The 23,175-nt window shown below is 37.5% G+C and overlaps 2 protein-coding genes across 5 annotated transcripts; both read right to left on the reverse strand.

Moving 5' to 3' along the window:
• Positions 1-987: 987 nt before the first annotated feature.
• On the reverse strand, positions 988-7,459 carry LOC104227546 (uncharacterized). The gene is made up of 7 exons (XM_009779808.2): positions 7,062-7,459; positions 5,933-6,137; positions 5,389-5,590; positions 4,369-4,562; positions 3,468-3,621; positions 2,777-2,941; positions 988-1,677 (listed from the first exon to the last, which is right to left on the reverse strand). Exons 1-7 carry the CDS (start codon positions 7,219-7,221, stop codon positions 1,219-1,221), a joined length of 1,539 nt encoding a protein of 512 aa, XP_009778110.1. The 5' UTR covers positions 7,222-7,459; the 3' UTR covers positions 988-1,218.
• Positions 7,460-7,879: 420 nt separating this feature from the next.
• LOC104227545 (probable plastid-lipid-associated protein 10, chloroplastic) lies at positions 7,880-19,876 on the reverse strand. 4 transcript variants are annotated; one of them, XM_070155411.1, is made up of 9 exons: positions 19,689-19,876; positions 13,785-13,912; positions 13,505-13,618; positions 13,299-13,433; positions 12,755-12,850; positions 9,917-9,997; positions 8,718-8,804; positions 8,417-8,472; positions 7,880-8,333 (listed from the first exon to the last, which is right to left on the reverse strand). In XM_070155411.1, exons 1-9 carry the CDS (start codon positions 19,696-19,698, stop codon positions 8,219-8,221), a joined length of 822 nt encoding a protein of 273 aa, XP_070011512.1. In that variant the 5' UTR covers positions 19,699-19,876; the 3' UTR covers positions 7,880-8,218. The 4 variants fall into 4 exon arrangements, with proteins under 4 accessions (XP_070011512.1, XP_070011511.1, XP_070011513.1 ...); XM_070155410.1 differs by having other exon boundaries at positions 13,785-13,915; XM_070155412.1 differs by having other exon boundaries at positions 13,785-13,971; positions 19,689-19,825.
• Positions 19,877-23,175: the final 3,299 nt, after the last annotated feature.

Here is a 23,175-nt window from a genome sequence, read left to right on the forward strand (position 1 = left end):
TACACTTGAAAATCGCTATAGAAAGTATCAATTAGAAACCAATATCTTTCTTGTTGAGTTCAAGAAAAAAAAAATCACATAATCTAATGATTCAAAACTAATATTCTTCAACGAAAAAAATATTATACCCTTGCAATATTGGCTTGACTACAGCTAAATGAAGGGGTTCCAACTTATACTCTTCAATTCCTAAAATGTTCTAAATTGAATTAATAATAGCAATTGTATAACCAAAGTTTTGTTAATTGTTTGATGTTCATTTATACAAATTGACTCTTCAAACAAATATTCTTCATAAAGAAAAAGAAAAAAAAACAACTTCTTTTAAATATTAACTAATTTTTGTGATGTATTTTCTCTGGCATGTATGTTTACTTCATTATGTAAGTAAACTTTTATTCGATTTTTTAAACTCTTTTTTGTTATTTGGATAAACATAGACGTGTACCCTATATATTACATTTATTTTAAAATAAATTTACTTTATTCAAATCTAGCTACAGTGTTTTAAACAACTATAATTCCAGGGTTTTAAATGTGAAAGAGTTTTATAGTTATATGAAGTAATTTTTTTTTTTTGCCAGAGGCGAAGTAGTATTTAAATAATTAGAAAATATAACAAAAGTTCCTAACATGATTGCATATGATCATTAACCGAATTAAATATGATAAAATAATTTAAAAAAAGATAAATTTTTATTTTGAATTTAAATTCAAATTTTAAAACTTTATCTATAAATTCAAAATTATTTTTTAATTCAAACTCTCTCATATATATATATATATATATTTGTATTTAACTAACATAGTCAAATATAGAATAAAGTTACCATATATTATTGACATTTATTAGCTTGCCACTTGGCTTAGCTATAATGCCAACTATATATGGTAACTTTATTCCTTTAATATATATATAGATTTGAAGAGCGTCTCTGTCATTTACATCTCATTTATTATGTAGTTTAAGGTTTTAAAATTGATAAGTTGTGCTGCATAATCATAACCAGATTTATTTGATGAATAAATTGTAAAAGGTTTTCTACAAGCGATAATGTCCACAGAAATGAATGGTATGGAGTAAGAACCTAAACTCCTGCAGTATCTGGATTCAATAACTTTAATCATTCTCCTATGCCTTTAACTTCCACTTGTGTCAAACTGTGTCAGAGAAGAACTCTGAGCCAATCTTTCTTTTTTTTTCTTTTTCTTTTTTCATCAGCTTGAACATGCATGACCTTCCTCCATCGGTTCAACTGGCACTGCATATGGCGAATTCCAGTCAGCATTGAAGATTTCTTGAAGTTGCGAAACAATAGCAGGTTGATATGTCCCAAAGCTAACGCCTGCTGTCGTGTAAAAGTAGTCCCACACCAGGTTGCTGGTGCTTATGTGTGCACGCGTATCACTAACTGCATATTTACCATGATTAACCCGTGTATAGCCAGGATACATATTCCCGGTGGCAGTACCATTAAGTGCTGCAGGTCCAGTTGAATTGTATCCTGGAACAATGTAATACTTGATCTCGACTTTACCAGAACAATGATTGTACTTTGAAGAAGAGCACAGGGTGTTGGAGTAAAGCAATGACTTTAGATACTGATCTGTGTTGTTTATAAAGTGAGCCCACTTTGCGACCAGTATTTGAATCTTCGCGCTCTTGGAGAAGACAACCTGCATTTAGAAAATTACAGCAAGATTAGGTTATAACCAATTTTACACGCGGGATGAAGGTAAAGCTTGAATCTCCAAACAAGGACATACGCATCCTGTCCTGAAAAACTAGTGATATTATAAACCCGGGAATCGGTACTGCTTATGCTTAACAACATATTGGCTTTCAGCATTCGATAAGGCTCTATATGGACCTTTACTGTTGTTGTAGAGTGAACTGGGGCCACCAGATGCTTTTTCCTATTGAAACCATCTAAATGGACAGTAATGTAGGAAGCAAGAAACCTAGCTAATCTCCAGCTCATAGCTCCCAGTTTCTCCCATGTGCTGCCACTATGTAGCCGCCAAGGAAAACAATCACTCACTTAAAGATGACAAGCATTAATAGACCTGGATGAGTAGACTGCAATTTTAACAATTCCCTACATATCCTTTGGTCTTCTGCATGTCCCCTATTAAACTATTCTTTTAAGTGACTTCATTTTCAAGCAGTTTGTCTTTTGCACAGGCCCTCTCCTTTTATTTGTTATACACGCTTAAGCATCCACAAGAGTTCTCAGATGTCAAAAGCATATAAAACTGAAGACCAAACTAGGAAGCAACATTCACTAAGAAATACGAGCAAAACGTGATCAGCTTCCATAGATGAACTTTCACATGGTCTATCACAATATTTGATTCCAAACCTGGCAATACATTACCAGCATACTTAACCTGATATTGCAACATAGATATTTGTCAAACGATACAAAAAAGGAGACCTTATGAACTAACTAGCAAATTTGTGCAGTGTGAAAAGAAAAAATTTAATCAGTAGACTGCATTTACTTCTCAGTAGATAGTGCTTTACTGCATCATGCATTTCAAGGAGAAAAATGCATCATGCATTTGAGCTTTACAAGCAGTACTTTTAATCAAGCATCAGGAAATACCTAATTGTAAAGTTTAACTTAAAGCCATTTAAAATTACAGAGAGAACAAGCAGTCGAATAAATCATGCAAATAGTATGAGACCTTCAATCAGAAGTCAAAAGAGATATATGTTTATATGCTGCACATCAAAGATTAACATGCAAAAGATAGAAGAAGCACAAGTTACCTCTGAAATAGCTGAAGAAAGTGATGGCCAATAAACTGTTTCTTTTGTGTATCCTGACTGACCAAGCCAGTCCATGGTGTTGATTCTGACTGTTCCTCCATTTCCTACTGATTTAATGGTGTCCACCCAAGCCTGTTCATCTGTATAGTACTTACCAAACAAGAGCTGCAGTTTATGGACAGCATAAGTATGATGTATACAAAGAAAGGGACTTGATTTTAATCATAAAGCTGCAACTAGACAATTAATTCTTCTACCAAGCAAGGCACATTAGCAGTTTAGGATATATTTGGACTAAGTGGGAAATGTAAGATTTTGTTTAAATAGTGTCCTCCTATGAAAGCGTGAAAAAGAACACTATTTATATGATATCTAGAGGAACAAGCATGGTATTTGACTTCTGCTTCAGACCAATGAAATTAGCTACCAGATCCACATTTTCAGGCATTCCAAGAAAATGTAATCTGCTCAGAAATTTTTATCATTCATTTCAGCAGAGTTCATTACATGAATAAAGGGTTATATAAACATGACGGAATGTACATACTCATTGACTTACCACAGTGCACATAAGGAAACAAAAATGTGAAGAGAAAAAGAAAAAGCACCCTCTAGGAGATAAATGTCATATCACCACAATAGATGAAAATGCAGATTAGTTGCTAGTACACTTTTTGCAGTAACCATATACCTCTGGAGGAGCAAATGAAAGGTAGCTTGGTTGAGGATGGAAAAACGAATCATTGACTCCAGGTGTCTCTATGGGAATGTGAAACATAAAAGGGTCTGATAATACAGGGTAGCCAGAGATGTGAGCAACCTCCATACATTTGGGAAGTGGTGATCTGTCAAGACACAATATAATACCCTATTAATAATAGTAAGGCCCGCATCAAGAGGTTTTCTCGATAACTTCAAGGAAATTTTATCATGTTAAAGTTTTTAATCTCGAGTTTATTTCCCAAACTTGAACACCCAATGTTTGAAGTGCAGTCCTAGTTCTGTTCCATTAAACATTGGGAAGGAGGGCTTTCAGCAGAGTAAGGGAGAAATTATAGCAAAGCATTTAGCAGTTTCCCAAATGAATTTTTCGCAGGCAGGTCTTAGTTTGTGTTTGGGTTCTAATTTCAGAAGTCTGTTTTGGTTATATGAACTTGAATTGCATAAAGGCAAAAAATTTCAACCTATATAAGCAGAGGCGGATCCAGGATTTGAGGCTTATGGGTTCCTACCATAATTTTAAATTAATATGCAATAATAACTGGGTTCACATTTAGATATTTACAAATATTTAGTAAATTTTTAATATAAATACAGGGTTTACGCAAGAGTTACTGGGTTCCCAGGAACCCGTATTCCATTCTCTACATCCGCCCCTGTATATAAGTGGTAACAGCCAAAAGCAGTGACCTTTGCACTTGCATATGACTTCTATTTTTCCATTTCCCTTTTGCTATTTTTTTGTGCAATTATTATGTGCAAGAAAAATAAAAGAATTCCCCACACTCTTATAAGGCTGCTGCAAGATGCGGAGAACAAGGGGAGAAGCCAGCAACTTAAAAAGAGTATTTGCATATTTATTTTATGCTTACCTGCACCTGTCTTTAGGATTTACATAATGGGACCAACATGGAACCTTGCGATTAATCTGCCACTGTGAATCCCAAACTGATCTTGTGTAAGCTGAAACATCAAGGTGGGCAAGTTTCCAAAGGTTGTCATAGTAGATTTCAACCTTTTTTGCTATATCTGAGCAACCAGCGAGATATATTCCTACCTCCTTTACCTGAACACAGTAGAGTACAAGTGAGATATATTTCAAACTGATCTCGTCCGGTTGTCGTGATCTTTGTATCTAACCATCCAACTTAGGAACAAATAACGGATCTTTTCTTGTGCATTAAAAGTATTGACGAAGGGTAAAAATGTTCATCAAACATAGCTGGAAAGGAAATTGCCCCCTCCCCCATTCATTTAGCTTTTAGTTCTTACTGTACAGATAGGGATTTCCCTAACCTGCTACCATCGCAAGGTAGACTTTTAATTAAAATTATAAAGATACAATGTACCCATTTTTGTGGTACGAATGTGATTATGAAACTACTCTTCACTGTTAACGAAAATCGGATACTCCAAAGGAGTTTGAAGCAAAAAGTCAATAATTGACAGAGAGATGATTACTTAAGAATCAGGTGTAAGAGAGATGGACAGCAGTGGTTGATGGACAACAATGAGAAGATATCCGACTTATTTCCAACTTTGTAAAGTATTTCAAATATCAGAAAGAAAATCTTCCTACATGGCATATGGTCTCTTCCTCGAGAGCCTACTTAGACTACCATAATCCTAGTTTTTCTTGTTCTATGTTTGAAAGTAGCAGTTCATTTTATTCTGATGGAATTTGATGTCTAACAATGTTTTATTCAGCAACATGATCTTATATGCTGGGCCCAAATAGGCTAATTAACCAGACATTCAAAACACTCATACTTCACTAGACTTATGATGACGATTCTTCTTGAAGTTTAGAAATTATCAGAGTTCTTCAGCTGCTTTTGCTAGATCAGGAACATTTGGAGAAAGTTATTCTTGTTAATTTGGATCAGTTTTACCTGAGTAAGAGATTTCCAGTCATTGTTTGCAGATCCAATATAAACATCTCTACTGTCTGAGATCCAAACTTTAGCATGAACTACACCTGATCCCCACCAGTCGCTAAGCAGCAAGGTAACATTCTTCACATTTGGCCTCCCTGATGCTAAGTTGGATGGTTCTTCCGTGTAATCGGGATAAACTCCAGAATGCTGTAAAAGTCTGAATTGTGATTAGTTCCAAGGGAATAGGATAAATCAGCATATGCACATACAGGCCAAACTAACACCTCATGTTTTCCTTCGGACGCTGAAGCATGCACAAAAGAAGTTGGAGCATTTACATTGGTAAAGAACATAAATATTGCTATTTCAAGTAAAAGGCTTAATACATAGTTTACCCCCTGTGGTTGTACCAAAATCCCCAACACCCCTTGACCACAGGAATTGTTTCACACCGATCCTCCTATGCTAATGATATATGTTTAACAAATAGCAGCAACAAGCAGATATTTCATAAAATTAACTCATGTTTTTTAGGCTTTAGCTATACCTACAGATTTACCTAATTGGAAGTTTGCGATTTGCAGCACTTTCTAATGCTTTGTAGACTTTCAATCCTTCGTTAGCCCCAAATTGCTGCAACTTCTCATCTGAGTATCCATAATCCCCTGAACGAGGATCAGAGAGACTTGGTACTAATTGCCAATATTGTGCAATTATGTCCAAACTCTTTGAAGAGTTTCCAGCCAGCCATTGAAGGACATCCGCTGAAATAATCATCAACACGAAGTTACAAAGAGAAAGAAACACACTTAACTAGCTTCCATCTGACTTTGTGAGCTCCAGCTTGAGACTTTGAGCTAATGAACTATGCACTCAGTGTACAATATATAGACAAACAATGAGGTTTCCGAGCCTGAGGCCAACAAATTCATGAAACATGGAATAGAGATTTTGCAGCACACTGAAATGGGAGTTAACTATAACCTTGCTAACAGATTCCAACAAAAGATAGGTGCACACTTTGTTACACTCAAACAAAAAAGAAATACTCCCTCTATCCCAATTTAGGTGATGCTTTTTCCTTTATAATCTGTCCCCAAAAGAATGATACCTTTCTATATTTAGAAATAATTTAGCTTTAAACTTTTCATTTTAGCCATAATAAGATGATTTATAGCTACAGAAAAATATGTATGGTTTGTTTTAAACCCCAAGTTTCAAAAGACTTTCTTTCTAAACTATGTGCCCAATCAAAGTGGATCACATAAAACGGGAGGGAGTATATGAAGTCATTCACAAAAAATATCACCGTGTATACATCCAACAGATATTATGACTTGAGCACTTTGATTCTAAGCTGACTAGTCAAGGCCTAATGCAAGCAGCTTTTTAAAAAAAAAAAAAAAAAAATTGGTGTCACTTAAATTCTGTTTTCTAATCAAAACGTACCAGTCCAATACTATGTTTTAATCTTAAACAAGTGATATCAGATAAGAAATGTATAAGATAAGAAGTAGAAGAAGAGTGGACATAATAAGTTGCCAATTTTAGGAATCTGAACATTAATAGGAAGTAGTCAGTACTCACTATCAAAGGATTAAGGCACTAAGAAACATAGAAAAGGAAGCCATTAAAGTAATTCTGACAACACGATTTTCACATCAATTCTATTGTGTCAGTAAAATTACCGGTTGAAAGAAGGCCGGGAACAGGAGGAAGTTGGGGCATATCAGTGGGAATGGATTGAACCAGCCACGCTTTGCATTTGGAAGACTCATGAGCTGTTGCTGTAATACTAGTAGTTGTTGTAAGGAAAAGGAAGAGGAGAAATGCGATAATGGCTCTCATCTTCGGCACTTAATTTTTCTCTGGATTTGAAGCAGTATTAATGTATATAAGCTGGAATTTTCAAATCCCAACGTTTTATCTCTCTGTTGACTTTTTCCATGTTTACCCTCTACTCCTTGGCGCTTTAATTACAGTCCGAGCCGCTCAATTCGGTAATGCTAAATTTATGTTAGACGTAAGGTTTTGTTTAGGCCTCTACTACATCTCTCCAAACGCAACTAGTTGATTACATTAGTCTATGTTCGCCCACACTTGGGATCTCTTCTCTAAATGTATTGATGAATTAAATTTTTTATTTAAACGGACTTATAAAACACTTCATATGTTTGTCTAATCTTAAATTCAAGATTGGTATTCCTCAATAAGCTAAAGTGGACTAACAAATTGATATGGTAGATGTACTCAGTTTTATTCAAATTTTCTAAATTATTTGATACCAGAAATAGTTGCACATTATGGACATATTTTTATATCTAAAAGACTTTATGCAATTCTATATTGAACATAAATTGAAGTTAAAGTTTAGTCTTCGTAAATATTGTGTAAAGTTTCGTATTAGATAAGTATTTCAAAAGATCCAAACATATAGCGTGTTGTACACTTTCTTTCTGGTTTATGATTCAAATAGTTAATTAAGGGAATATGATGAAACAGTTCATTTAAGAATAAATTGAGATGGTTTATTTAGCAGAATGAACCCATTAGAGTCAGCCGTGACCTAGATTTAGGTCACTGACATCACTGCACATATTCTTTCAAAGCTCATCCACAAGCAATTTACATGTATACATTCGCATAAATCTGCAATTCCGTGTCACTTAGCTTTCGAAGCCTTAAAATTTACATATAGTCCTTAAAACAATAGGATTTGCTCCTATGGCTGCACAGAAACTGGAATATGTACTCTTTCCTTGCTTAGACAAATTTCCATTTCACAAACGCAAACGGGATTGACCACATTCTCACAAATGGAACTATTTGCATCTGAGCAGGCTGGTTAGAAGGTAAGAGCCTGTGCTCTAGTGAATACAAATACTCCACCTCCAACAGCGCGACCTAAGAGCATATTGTTATCAAGATAAGAAAGGTAATATAGGCCCCCTACGGATCGCCTGCACATGGTCCATGTTCACGTGAATACAATAGACACACCAGTAAAAACTCAACTGTGATTATGGTTACATCAAGTTAATACCTCTCTGGGCTGGTAACTGCAACTTGAGCTTTGAAACTCCGAATAAACTGCAGTATCTGCAAACCAGGAAAATTCATTTTGGACATATACTTATATGAACTAGAGATATGTATTTTTCCAGTCACAAAAGCTTGCTGCACTTGTTTTAATCTACTGGATCACGAACTAAGTCTCTTTTGTTTTATCCCTTTAATTGTACCTGGACCCTCCATGAGGGAGGAGGGGCTCAAAATGATTCTGCACAGCTATTGCGTAAACATACAGAAAATTAAAGAAAATCTCAACACCACAGCACAAGTACCTGTAAACTTAAAAAAGACCTTGGCAGAATTGCTGGAGCTATTACCGCTTGCAGATCTTCACTGATGTTAATATTTTGAAGACCTATCTGCAAAAGAAGAAGAAGAAAAATACATGCATGATACTAAAGAAGATACTTAAAGTAGGCGTCGGGCTTCCAACGCCGACGCCGCCGAGAACATCTAGTTATCAAGTAGGTGATATCTATAACAAAGTATGTTTTCCGTGTTTATTTGCCATCTCATCAAGCTTCAGGTCATCTGTATGTACCAAAACGCAACTTTTGAGGAATCAGTGAACACTGAATGCAGAACCTAAAAAAGAAGATAACACATGAAGATGAAGTGCGTCTTTGGCACATTATCATAATGATGCAGACACCATTCGACTATTTGAACAGTAAGGTAAATAGACTAGTTCACTTTGGCCTGTGGAAGTTCAATTTGACTATCAGGAACTAGTAAAAGATGTAGAAGACATAACCACCCTGTTATAGAATTTCTATCTCAGCTCAGATGAAGATGTATGACTAAATCTAACCCAGATAACTTTAGTGCAACAGGTTGAACAGAATTATGAGTTGTGGATCATGAGTGTGTTTTACTTTCAAAACCAGTACTGGACGGTGTTGACTCTAGATTCTCAATATTTGATTATGTATCTACTTTCTCATCACTAAAGGACAGTATTTCTAACATTAGCTTCTCTTAGAGTACAACTGGAAGACTTCTCAACTTCATATGTTACTGATCATGTCAACTTGAGGAGGATGAAAAGTTTTCTGAGAAACACAGTTTAAAGGGGAAAAAAGCAGAAGAGGCAAAGAACACTCGCATAGACACAGGACAGAATTTGATAATCACTATCCATGTAGAATTTCAAAAACAAAATTCATCTTTCCAATCAGAAAGCAACTAAGTAAAGCAGCACAAAATAGTTAATTTAACTACTAAGGAGACCGAAGCACAAGACAGGAAATAAAAGCCCGACAAATTTGCAGTGAAGCCGTTGATGTCTATTACCTAGACATGGCCTGCAACATATGGAGTCCCAAAACACTACTTCAGAAGGACACGATATGGACTTCTGCTCAAGCACCGGAACCAATGATTAGGTAGAATATTTTAAGGAGAAGGATGAGGACACAGCCATAAAAAGCCCAGATAAATAGTATACTTGAGTAGTAATCAGAAAAATTACCTCCTCAAACTTGAGGTAAATGTTACGAGCTGAAACGCAAGAAAATCTGGCAGAAACTATCAGAGTAGCACCTTCATTCTCCTGTAGGTATAAGAAGATCATTATCAAATCATTTGAATTAAACATGCTTTATCCTTTTCCTTCTTAGTATGTAATCTACCCTTTCCTCTCTCTCTATTACTCCTGTCAACCTCTCATTCTTCTAGTGTATATTAAAGGTCATAAGTTGAACAGTTTTACAAACTATCACAAGGATAAAATGACAAACAAGAAGAAGAGTAAATATATCACTCCATTCCAAAATGGATTGTGAGACACTCAGTATTCATTAAGCTACCTGTACATTCCAGGAGAGAGACATAGACTATGGCACGTATTCTTTTGGAGAATTTCTTACGAACTTTGGTATCAACCAGAACTTTGAAAGTTTTAAAGGTTAGAAATGCGACACTTTGAAGCTTAATTCAGGTAGTTCTGATTTCAACACTTAGAAGTGAAAGCACTGATAGGAAATCAAAGGCACTCTGCTCTTTTTTATGGGATACAATAGTCCATGCAGATAGGATTTCATGAAACACTGAAGTTACACTCGTAAAATAAGATAACTAGATAGGGAATAAGCAGAATCCTTATAAGAAAAAGTAGAGAATAATCAGAACGGAAGGGTAATAGAGGGGGTGACAACAACAACAACAACAACAATAACAAACCCAGTATATTCCCACAGGTGGGTCTGGAAGGATAGTGTGTGCACAGACTTTATCCCTACCTAGTGAAGGTAGAGAGCTTATTTCTAATAGACCCTCTGCTCAGAGAAGAACAAGAGGGAGAAAAAGAAAGAAAAGGGAGAGAGAAGAAAAAGAGGGAGAAAAAGAAAAAAAAGGGAGAGAAGAAAAAGAGGGACAAACGAATAAGTAGTAAATCAAATAGTAACAGCAGGGAAATACGATAATTGAAGCGAACTACACAACATGATGTAATATAGATCAAAGAATATGAAGAAACTTTCAACTACCTACTAACCTTCTACCCTAATCCTCGACACTTTCCTATCAAAGGTCATGTCCCCATTAAGCTGAAGCAGTACCATATCTTGCCTAATCACCTCTCCCCAGTACTTCTTTGGCCTACCTCGACCTCTTCTCAAACCCGCCATCACCAACCTCTCCCACCTCCTAACAGGAGCATCAATGCTTCTCCTCTTGACGTACCCGAACTATCTCAGCCTCAACTCCCGCATCTTGTCCTCCACGGAGGTCACTCCCGCTTTGTTTCGAATAACTTCATTACTTATCTTATCTCTCCTGGTATACCCACTCCGCCATCTCAATATCCTCATTTCTGTTACTTTCATTTTCTGCATATGGGAGTTCTTGACTGGCCAACACCCAGCCCCATACAACATAGCTGGTGGCTAGTCGAACCACCACTCTGTAAAATTTACTCTTAAGTCTTGGCGGCACATTCCTATCACATAGAACACCGGATGCGAGCCTCCATTTCATCCATCCCGCTCCATTTCTGATTTACACCTACCCTTTTTTTATGGGATGCATTCAGAGGAGGACAGACCACAGTTAACAAGCAGCGGCAGTCATTTCTAAGCAAAGTAGACTGATAATATACGAGAGTACAAACAGAAAGATGCTTGGAATCCAAATCTTATTGGATTCTAAGAACATCAGGCACATGCTTTCTTTTCACTTTACTAAAGGTGTGGAGTGATTCTGGATTTATCAGCCATTAGAAATGTTTTATAACGTATGCAAAATATATCTGCAGATTGAGGGAAGTTTAACTTGGTAAAACTACAGCTGCCATGAGGAAATCAAAAGAGTAGTCCCAAAAGGTTTAAATTTAGACATTACCCACTACGTGTCAGACAAAATAGTGGTTGAAGAGATGAAGTAAAGCCCTTGAAACCAAAGTTGAAATTCGAGCAGAGGGAAGGAACATTAGATGAATCTTTTGTCTACTCCTTCCCAGGAAGAATTATCCCATACATGTAGTGGTGAGAGGTAGTAGATATCAGGTGGATTAGTCGAAGTGCTCAAACTGAACCAGACACCATCGTTAACAAAAGAATAATTTTTTGGTTCCTTTTTGAAGTGCTTTTATTTCCAGAATCCATGAGCATTTAACTACTTCCCTTCTCAATTTTTTAAATGGAAGCAACTACGTAGATGAGCCTTCTGGCACTTCACTTCATCCCTTCTTACTAAAAGGGCAGCCCGGTGCAGCCTTACCCTGCATTTCTGCAAGAGGCGTCCCTTCATACTATTTTGTCAAATTCCCTTCCAATCTTCCATGCTTCAGCAAGAGGCATCCCTTCATACTATTTTGTCAAATTCCCTTCCAATCTTTCATGCTTCAGCAAGGACATCATTGCTAGTTGTTTTATGCTCATAGAGTTGATGTTTATAAAAAGTAAATGATGCTGTCAAAATTCTACAAGGAGAAGCACAATGCATAACTCTGAACTCGAGCATAAGGCTTTTTTACAGGTATAACTATTCTGAAGCACCTGAAGAATTACTGTAGGATAGGGTATCATGAAAAGAGAGGTGGGCAGTAATGAAGAGCTGGAAAAATTAGCATAGGAGCTGAGAAAATGTTGAGTTAACATCAGTTCTACTATACTGAAGTTGCCAATCTGAAAAGCTGTGTCCAAATGTCTATATCTGTTTATAATATATATCAATTAACGATGCTGGAATCTCACACCAAGTAGGATTATTTCTGTTTATAATCCTAAAGTTAAAATATTTTCAGAGAAGGCAATTAAAAAAAGAACTTTACACCAGCAAGCAAGTAATGGGTAAGAAGGCAGTATTGCACCTCTAATAAGCGTGGAACACTCCATTTGATGACATTGCGTACTAGTCCTCCACGGGATCCACTCTTGCACTCAAATTTCTGGAAAATTTGACCCACCTATTACATAACCCAGAAAGATCGGTTCAGCAGAGTATGCATGTAACTAGTAAATGAAATGATAGGAGTTGACAAATCTGGCATGCACTGCAGGTTGAGGAACTTTAGACTTTTCATTGAAAAGAAAATAGAGTATTTTGTTCTCTTTGTTTCTTGTTCACGTTGTAATATTATTAGATGGTAGTGGTACAGACATATGATAAAATATACTACAAATATTTGATTTCAGTAACACATGAATGAAAATAGTCAAGAAAGGTTTGAGGAAATAAAGCTGTTTTTCTTTTCGAAGCTCATAAGATCTGTGAATTGAAAAGTTAGACCTTATTACTGATTAGAAGTTTATTTGAACTACTAAAATATGTGGTCAATTTGCATACTATATTGTTCAGTTAACCTACTACTGCATTAGAAGTTGATTATTAATCTAGTATACACCAAATTGAACCTGAAAGAATGGAAGCCTAGCAGCAGATTCAAAAAGAATGACCACGTCCGATGCAGATGTATACTGCAACCGCCATGTTCCGTCCAACTTATTCAAGTCAATTTCTTTGCCAGCATCAAAACTTTCAACCACTACCTGATGATATCTCAAATCTAGTCAATACACTAGGATAAAGTGGAACTTTATTTTAAGCACAAGCAGCAGACCATAGCCTCCTCAATGATGGATCGTTGATCAGCAGTTGTCACCAGGCCTCGTTGGGTATCTTGGATGATTTTAAGCAATTCGTATTTTTGGCTTTCCAGTTCATTCCCAACATCCTGAGCAAATCCAAATTGGATGTAAGAAGTGCTGTGAACAACGCAAGGCAATATCTTAAAATTGTTCTCGTGTTAAAAACAAAGAACCTAGAACAGGAGATGTTCAACACAAACAGAGAGGAAATTGAGAACATGGGATACAAAAACAGTGAAATATTGGACATACTCTTGCGGCAGTCATGGAGGTAGATGACATGGAGGTGGCCAAACATGCAACTCTTCCATGGTTGTGCACTCCTCTTATGGTGTTTGAAAAGGAGACAATAGGTCTCGTGCATATGGCAGAACTGAAACCTGCTGGCAAGTAGGAATAGTAGCATTTAGATCCATATCACTTATTGTGCTGAATAAACCTGCAATATTACAAGGAAAGGGATTATATGGGCAAAGGAATGATGCCTAAATCAACAAAAGAGCCATTTATAGGATTTAAGAGCTCATCCGCAGTCCACACTTCAGACTACAATTGCAATTTGTTTGGGGAGATTCTTTTCTGTAATCAATTATTGTCCATCTTCAAAGTAATGGAGATCATGCTACTGTGCAATACACCAACTAGTGAGTTCACAGTTTTGCTTCACATCCCAATAATATCAATATGTTTCTTCCAAGAATCAGTTTATAAAAGGAGTATAGACTGTTATGCCTATTGTTTAGTCCCACAAACATTGTTAAATGAATTAACATAGTCAGCTCTAATTGCACTTTGAATGATTTGCAAATATGAGTGTGTGCTCCCAAGAATCAAACTTGTGTGGAAAGCTCATTCCAAAGAACTTATTCTACCTGCATTTCACGGTCACCTTAAAATTGTTTGTGCTGAACTTCTTTGAGTTTACCGGAATTTATTACCAGCTTACAGTAGTAGGCTATGCTGCTAGGACTCTCCGAAAATATCGATGGGTGTTGTGTCGGATCCTCCAAAAATAGTGTATTTTTGAAGAATCCGACACCGGTGCGGCAATTGTTTTGGAGACTCCGCGCAACATAGGTTGCAGGAAAAATAGTGAATGCATCACAGTTATATACACTGAGCTTTGTAAAGATAAAGACACTCATGACAAACTATTGATATCAGTGCATACAACAAGAACATAAATCCAATTTTTATGCTTTAAGTCATTTAGTGTTAAGTCATTTTGTTTCAGCTAGATGTGAAAACTAGAAGCTCCTAATAAGATTTGATTTTTGATTTTTTACATGAAAACTAGAAGCTCCTCACAGTGGTTATCACGATTCTTTATAGCAAATTAGAATCAGCTGTTGTGCTTTCTTCTTCTTCACTCGACACACACGGAACTCTCACTTAAAAAAGGAACTAAGATTTGAAATAAGAGGCTCTCTATTTATTTCTGGTTTTAAAAGAATCCATATTCAAATTGTTGTTCGATTTCTGCTGATTTTTGCTGCTGTACTGTTGATTTGCGGAGCTTTATTTCTAGCTTATACGATTTGGTCTTCTTGCTGTGCATTCTCGTCAAGAAATTGGTCTAAGCTTGTAGGTCGCACCTCCAAGATCTGGACAACTCCGTCTCAGCAAGAACACCGAGAAGTAGAGAAGCTAGAAATCCCTAATTTGTTCATCCTAGTATAAGTGGTAGCGGTGATAGCTCCTTCTGGTTTTTGGGTCTTGGTATTTTCTGTATTTTCAGGAATTCTCGGAGTATTGGAGACAAGTTGGGCGCACGAGCACAGGCAAAGGAGAGCAACCTGGGCGAGTGTCAGCAAAGGGCGGTAGGAAGTGGTGCGTGAGCGTACAACTACATCGAGCACAACAAATCAGCCACAGGTTTTGTTATCGGGAGTTGGTACCTCCTGTTTTACTGTTTCCCTTTTGGTGTTAGCTAAATTACGGTTACTTTACTTCGCAATAGTTAAACCTTTCAACTAGGATACTAGTTACCACTTGTTTCCTTCTAGTTTGATTTGTGTACGTTGTGCACTACCGAGTCTTCTCTAGATTGTTGTAGGTGTAGTGGCTGCAGTCTGGGATGATAGAATAAGGGCATGTCCTCGGGTGGGGCAGAGTGTGGGGCTGGGGTCAGGGGGTGGGTCGGGTAGCAGGGGAGGTAGAGGGGGCAAGGGAGCCTATAGGTTGAGAATCGGGTCATGGAACATAGGTTCACTAACAAGTAAATCCATAGAGTTGGCGAAAATCATGCAGAAGAGGAAGATTAATATAGCGTGTGTCTAGGAGACTATGTGGGTCGGATCGAGGGCGAAAAACGTGGATGGGTATAAGTTGTGGTACTCTGGTGTCCTGAGGGGTAAGAATGGAGTGGGTATCCTGGTAGATAGCCATCTTAGAGAGTCCGTGGTAGAGGTCAGACGGGTGAATGATAGACTAATGACTATTAAGTTGGTGGTGGGTGAGGGTACTTTAAATGTCGTTAGCGCGTACGCACCGCAAGCAGGCTTGGATGAGGATATTAAGAGGCGTTTTTGGGAGGGGTTGGATGAGATTGTTCGTAGTATACCGCCTTCTGAGAGGTTATTCATAGGAGGAGATTTCAATGGTCATATTGGGTCAACTGCAGGTAGGTACACTGAGGTGCATGGCGGCTTTGGTTTCGGAGAGCGGAACGGAGGGGGCATTGCGCTGTTGGACTTTGCCAAGGCTTTCGATCTAGTCATTGCGAACTCGAGTTTTACGAAGCGGGATGAACATTTGGTTACTTACCAAAGTTCGGTGGCGAAGACTCAGATTGACTATCTCCTCCTCAGGAGATGCGACAGAAGGTTGTGCGAGGACTGCAAGGTTATCCCAGGTGAGACCCTCTCAACGCAGCATAGGCTTTTGGTGATGGACATTGTATTAGGATAAGGAGGAAAAAGAGGTCAGTACAAGGACGCCCCAGGATTAGGTGGGGCGCCTTAACTAAGGATAAAGCTAAGGAGTGGGAAGGAAGGTTATCGGCAATGGGAGCTTGGAGAAGTAGTGGGGACGCAAACACAATGTGGTCGACGACGACGGACTGTATAAGAAAGGCGGCGAGAGAGGTGTTAGGGATATCTACGGGACACTATGGTGGACACAAAGGAGATTGGTGGTGGAATGCAGTTGTCCAAGGTAAAGTGGAAGCAAAGAAGGCGGCTTACCTAAGGTTAGTAGGGAGCACTGACGAGGAGGAGAAGAGAGAGAACAGTCAAAGGTATAAGGTAGCTAGGAAGGAGGCGAAGATGGCAGTGACGGAGGCTAAGACGACAGCTTTTGCTCGTCTGTATGAGGAACTAAGGAACAAAGGTGGGGAGAAGAAGTTATTCCGACTCGCTAAGGCGAGAGAGAGGACAACTCGGGATCTGGACCAAGTGAGGTGCATAAAAGATGATGACGGCAAAGTTTTGATGGGAGATGACCAGATTAAGAGGAGGTGGCAGACCTACTTTCATAAACTTCTAAGTGAAGAAGGGGATCAGGATATTATACTTGGGGAATCGAGGAATGCCGACAGTCACCATGAATTAAGTAATTGTAGGGACATTGAGATCGATGAAGTCATGGAGGCAATGCGTAAGATGAGAAGGGGCAGAGCTACCGGGCCAGACGAAATTCCGGTTGAACTGTGGAGGTGTGTGGGTAGAGCAGGCTTGGAATGGCTTACTGCATTGTTTAGTGTTATATTCAAGACTAATAGGATGCCTGAAGAGTGGAGGTGGAGTACAATGGTCCCGTTGTATAAGAACAAAGGTGATGTCCAGAGCTGTAACAACTATAGGGGCATCAAATTACTAAGTCATACCATGAAAGTTTGGGAGAGAGTGGTAGAAATGAGAGTGCGAAGGACGGTGTCTATTTCAGACAACCAGTTCGGGTTCATGCCGGGGCGATCTACCACAGAAGCTATCCACCTTATTAGGAGGATGGTGGAACAGTACAGGGATAGGAAGAAGGATCTCCACATGGTGTTTATTGATCTGGAAAAAGCGTACGATAGGGTTCCTAGGAAGGTCTTATGGAGCTGCTTAGAGGATAAAGGGGTCCCGAGTAACTATATTAGGGTGATTAAAGACATGTATGATGGAGCTAAGACTCGGGTTAGGACAGTAGGAGGCGACTCTGAACACTTTCCAGTTATTACGGGGTTGCACCAAGGGTCTGCGCTCAGCCCATTCCTATTTGCCCTGGTGATGGATGCACTGACTCATCATATTCAAGGGGAGGTGCCATGGTGCATGCTATTTGCTGATGACATTATTCTAATTGACGAGACACGAGGCGGCGTCAACGAGAGGCTAGAGATTTGGAGACATGCTCTTGAGTCTAAAGGTTTCAAGTTGAGCAGGACGAAGACGGAATACCTCGAGTGCAAATTTGGAGTTGAGCCGACGGAAGCGGGAGTTGAAGTGAGGCTTGACTCTCAAGTCATTCCCAAGAGGTGTAGTTTCAAGTACCTTGGATCGGTTATTCAGGGGATCGGGGAGATTGACGAGGATGTCACACACCGTATAGGGGTGGGGTGGATGAAGTGGCGGTTAGCGTCGGGAGTCTTGTGTGACAAGAATGTGCCACCGTTACTAAAAGGTAAGTTTTATAGAGCAGTGGTTAGGCATGCCATGTTATATGGAACTGAATGTTGGCCGGTAAAGAACTCACACATCCAGAAGATGAAAGTAGCAGAGATGAGGATGTTGAGGTGGATGTGCAGGCATACAAGGATGGATAAGATTAGGAATGAAGATATTCGAGAGAAGGTGGGCGTGGCCCCCATGGAGGACAAAATGCGAGAAGTAAGACTCAGATGGTTCGGGCACATTCAGAGGAGGAGCACTGATGCACCGGTGAGGAGATGTGAGCGACTGACTGTAGTGGGCATGCGGAGAGGTAGAGGACGACCTAAGAAGTATTGGGGAGAGGTGATCAGACATGACATGGCGCGACTTAGGATTACTGAGGACATGGCCCTTGACAGGGAATTATGGAGGTCGAGCATTAAGGTTGTGGGTTAGGGGAGAATTATGAATATTTCTACAGCACAATAGAGTGAGACTAGCCAGTTAGGAGTTAGACTGAGAATGTCATTGGTCGTCTATTGATGCAGGGCTTTACCTGCTAGTTTTACTATACCAGTCATCTATTTCGTATTTCGTATTCTGTATTTCATATCTCTTATTATGTTGTTATTTTATTATGCATTTTTATGGTACTAATATATCGGCTCCTGTTGCTTTTTTGAGCCGAGGGTCTCCTGGAAACAGCCTCTACCCTTCGGGGTAGGGGTAAGGTCTGCGTACATATTACCCTCCCCAGACTCCACTTGTGGGATTATACTGGGTCGTTGTTGTTGTTGTTGTTGTTGTAGTGTTAATATACAAAGGCATTACTAACATTATGGTCCTATATGACATGGACCAGATACAAGTACATTATGCAGGTAGTGTTTATGCAGTGATTAACAATGAACAGGGCGGAGCCAGCGTTCTGGCTACGGGTTCGGAGAACCGAGTAGCTTTGGTCCAAACCCTGTATTTGTCTTGAACAATTCATTGATTATTTACAATTTTAATAATTTAGAACTCAGTAACTTAAAATGCTTAGTATTCCGAACCCATAAGCTTGAAATACTAGCTCTGCCTCTGACAATGAAGAGATTGTTGTGCGGTGATTAATAATGAAAAGATTGTTATACTGTGATTACTTTTCTTAAAAGGGCATTTTTGTCTTTAAAGAGTCCCCCATTGCTAATACATGTATTCTAATTCCACATTCTAATAGATTCTAGCGAAACTTAATGCGGTTTTTATTTAATACCGCAAACCAAATGCTGCATTAGAGTTATGCGGCAATTATTTTTCCTTATGGGACCAACAAAACACTATATCATCTTATATAAAAATTTACACTGGGATTAATAATTCCACTACATCAACCAAACGATAAATTTCTTACGAGTTTTCTGTATCATTCTACGCACTTGACACATTTCCACACTGAAATGTTGTCACAGCTACCATCACTAGAAGTTGCAGCAGAAAAATCTCGATACGTTACTTAAATCTTCGAAATGGAAGAGAGCAAATAGCAAGTTTGTAATAAAGTATATGGAATTATAAAAAGAAAATTTGAAATTACCTGAAATCATTTGGTAGCGATTAAAATATCAAATGAGGCATGAAGGATTACCCAGAAAGTTGAGATTCTCAGAATGCTTAAGTTAGAAGTAAATATTCAATATGTAGAGCCAAAGAATAGTGGAAGTTTTCTGCAGCAAAAGTGCCTGGTTGATGGTGGTCTCATCCAAAATGTGAAATCACATTTATGCCACTTCATAGTTATCAATTGTCTTTTTATATTGAGTTAATACCCTAAGCCCCCTAAACTATTACGTTTTCTTTAGTTTACTACTTAAACTATTCGATTTCCTCAAAATTCCCCTTAACTATATTGCCCTTCATATTAAAACCTCCTCGTTATATTCTTAGAGGTTCATCTAGTACACGCTCCTAATCATCTAAAAAAACGTGTCATGTGGCACTACACGTGGCTATTTAACTCAGCCTAAAATCCTCCTAAATTATAACTTTTTTGTTAGTTACCTACTTAAACTATCTGGTATCCCCAAAACCCCCCTGAAGTATATTGTCCTATATATTAAAACCCCATATTTAATTCTTAGCGGTATGTCTAACTATATTAACTTATGGTTTGTACTAATTTTTTTTTAGTTTATTCATCATGTATTACTCTCGGATGACTGATTAATTCTAGGAGTTTTAGCCAAAATAGTATCTAATGTAATGTGTTAATTTTAAGTTTAATTGTGATTGTGCTTTATGCTAGACTCTAGTTAAATAAGTCCTTATTTATATTCACTTTGTAGCACAATAAAAAAAAATGGAGGCATATAGTATTGCATTTATTAAAAATCATCTTATATTACATAAACAAGATTACATAAAATAAAATTTCGCAAATAATAAACTAATCGGCCAGGAACTACATTCTCTAATTTTGGATTACACAAACAAGGTTCAAGAGATTCAACTTTATTATCTACAAGGTGATGAATTTAATAAGAATATTTATATGGGTGTTCTTTCAACAATATGTACAACACATGAAAGAAGACTAAAACAAGAAAGATAATAAATTATTTTAGAGAAAACAAGATAGGGAGAAAAAATTTAAAGGTAAAAAAAAGATGAAGACGAAGGTGAAAAAATAAAAATAAAGGTGAAAAGATAAGGAAAAATGGTTAAAAATGAGGAAGAAAGGTGGATATAAAAAAATAAAGAAAATATTTATAAAAAGATAAAGTTGAAAGGGGGTTAGGCTAATTAGCCATTACGTACTGTCAGGTGGGTCATTTTAATGGTTTTTTCAGTTGTCACGCGCTCCAAGCGAGTTATTACACACGTTATGTCAGGTAAGTAATGAGGGGGTTTAAATATGAAGGGCATAGTTCAGGGAGATTTTAGGGACACCGACTAGTTTAAGTAGGAAACTAATAAAAATGTGATAGTTTAAAGGGGTTTTAGGGCATTAACTCTTTTATATTTGGTCGTACTTTGGCCAAATCCAAGTGGGAGTCATTTTCCCCTCGGAAAAAAAATACTAATACCGTAAAACCTACCTAAACTATCACCTTATTGCCATTTCCCTACCTAAACTATTGTCTGTCCCCAAAAACCCCCCTGAACTATATCCACCTTCGTATTAAAACTCATCCGCTGTTTATGTGGCGTATTATGTGTAATAACTCATGAAAGAGCGCGTGAAGGCTGGAAAACCATCAAAATAACTCGCATGGCAAAGTCTAACTGCTAATTAGCGCTTATTTTTTTAAAAAAAATTATATTTTTTCCTTATTTTCTTTATATTTCAACTTTTTTCTCCATTTTTTACATTTCTCCTCCATTTCTCCATTACATTCCAATAAATACTTATGGTATGATCTTTGTGAGAAGACAACTTTAGTAAAAATATTGTCTCTACTCACCTTGATTTCTTACTGTTGAATACCTTCATTTGATCCAATCTAATGGGTTCAACTCACCAAACAAATCTATACATAGTTAATTTAAGAATCTATACTAGAAGTTCCAAAATTTCCAAAATATAGAAACTCTAGTTTTGATTTTTCTCTCCTTCTAGGGTTTATCGTTACTCTAAGTTTCTGAAGTAGTTTCTAACAACAAATATCAACCATAAACCTCTCTAACAATTGTAGTTGAAAGAGGTAACGAAACTTACCTTGAATCGCGAAACCCTAGGTTAGTGGAGATACCTTGTTCTTGTTGAGAATCTAGTATTTTTGAGATGGAATATTATTAGAATTGATGTTTGGAAATAGTATTCTAACTTTAATTGCATTAAAAACTCATCTTAGGTAGTATGAGAACTCGTGGATGACTTGAGGATGAGAGGGGAGGTTTAATCTTTAAAGAATGAGGCTATTTTCTCTCTCCCCATCCCTTTTATTTCAATTTCACGCCTTTGGCACCACCATCCACGCCCAACTCTACCCATGATGCTCAAATAAATTATTTCTGACTTTGGAGTTCTGACTCGCGCTCAACGCACCCCTGGACACCCCAAAACACAGCCCATTTTTCTGACAGGATAGTTTTTAGTAAAACACCTATAACGTTTTATCAAAGTATCGAAATGACAAACGGTTTAAAGTGCTACAAACTAGACTTCAAGGTCTTTCTTTTGATATATAGCTCAAATCTTAGTTCATTATATATTGATATATATGCTCATTGAAATTTAGGTCATGTGCAACTAAGGTGATTTTCATCTCTTAAACAACTCCAATGGATTCCAATTTACTCCTCTCCTCTTATAACCATCCATTCAACCTTCTAAACATAAGATTTATGTATTTCGTACTTTCATAACTTTTCACACATCTGTCCAACTTAGATCTTGAGCGAGAACATAATACTTAGCAAAACGTTTTTGAGGCTTTACAATATCACAATATAATACATGTCTCTCTTCCTTGCCTGCACGAAAACATCTTTCGTGCCATGAACACATGATAATACAAAAACAATGGCACAACATCACCCTTCGTACTTTTCTCTCATCCTCACATGGTAATATAAATAAAATGGCACGACATCACCCTTCGCACTTAACTTACATGGCACGGCATCACCCATCGTGCTTTACACTCTTCCTCTCATGATTATGTACATGAAATGGCACGACATCACCCTTCGTGCTTTACACTCTTCCTCACCAAGCACATGTATATCAATAACAAGCAAGGTAAGAGTCGTGAATAACATCAAGGAGAGTGATTAAGCTAATATTCCAAATGAATATAAATCACAGCTTTCAAGCCAATAACAAATTCAACAAACCTCAAGAATCTCAACCAATCTCAAAAACATGATCTTCAACTCAAGAATAGAATTCAATTTCTCAAGAATAATGGTCGTAGCGATGTATTTGTGATTAAGTATAATGACGACCAAATTTAGCACATCAATAATTTTACAAAAAGTCCGTCAAAGTTTAATCAAGTTATAATAATTTAAATCATGATTTCGAGCATTTAACTTCATATTCATATTAATCTAGAAGTCAAGTAAAACGCGAAACAAGA

This window comes from Nicotiana sylvestris, chromosome 8 (genome assembly GCF_000393655.2).
Source record: "Nicotiana sylvestris chromosome 8, ASM39365v2, whole genome shotgun sequence".
In the NCBI taxonomy this organism is placed as follows: Eukaryota; Viridiplantae; Streptophyta; class Magnoliopsida; order Solanales; family Solanaceae; genus Nicotiana; species Nicotiana sylvestris.

What these genes read in the sequence shown, in the direction of transcription:
- LOC104227546 (XM_009779808.2), bottom strand. Translation starts at nt 7,221, where the DNA reads ATGAGAGCCATTATCGCATTTCTCCTCTTCCTTTTCCTTACAACAACT. An exon ending in AATCGCAAACTTCCAATTAG is followed by an intron (nt 5,591 to 5,932) that starts GTAAATCTGTAG and finishes ATCACAATTCAG; the next exon opens with ACTTTTACAGCATTCTGGAG. An exon ending in TTTCATTTGCTCCTCCAGAG is followed by an intron (nt 2,942 to 3,467) that starts GTATATGGTTAC and finishes CATAAACTGCAG; the next exon opens with CTCTTGTTTGGTAAGTACTA.
- LOC104227545 (XM_070155410.1), bottom strand. An exon ending in TTTACCTCAAGTTTGAGGAG is followed by an intron (nt 8,805 to 9,916) that starts GTAATTTTTCTG and finishes CTTCTTTTGCAG; the next exon opens with ATAGGTCTTCAAAATATTAA. An exon ending in GCAGTTACCAGCCCAGAGAG is followed by an intron (nt 8,334 to 8,416) that starts GTATTAACTTGA and finishes GACCATGTGCAG; the next exon opens with GCGATCCGTAGGGGGCCTAT.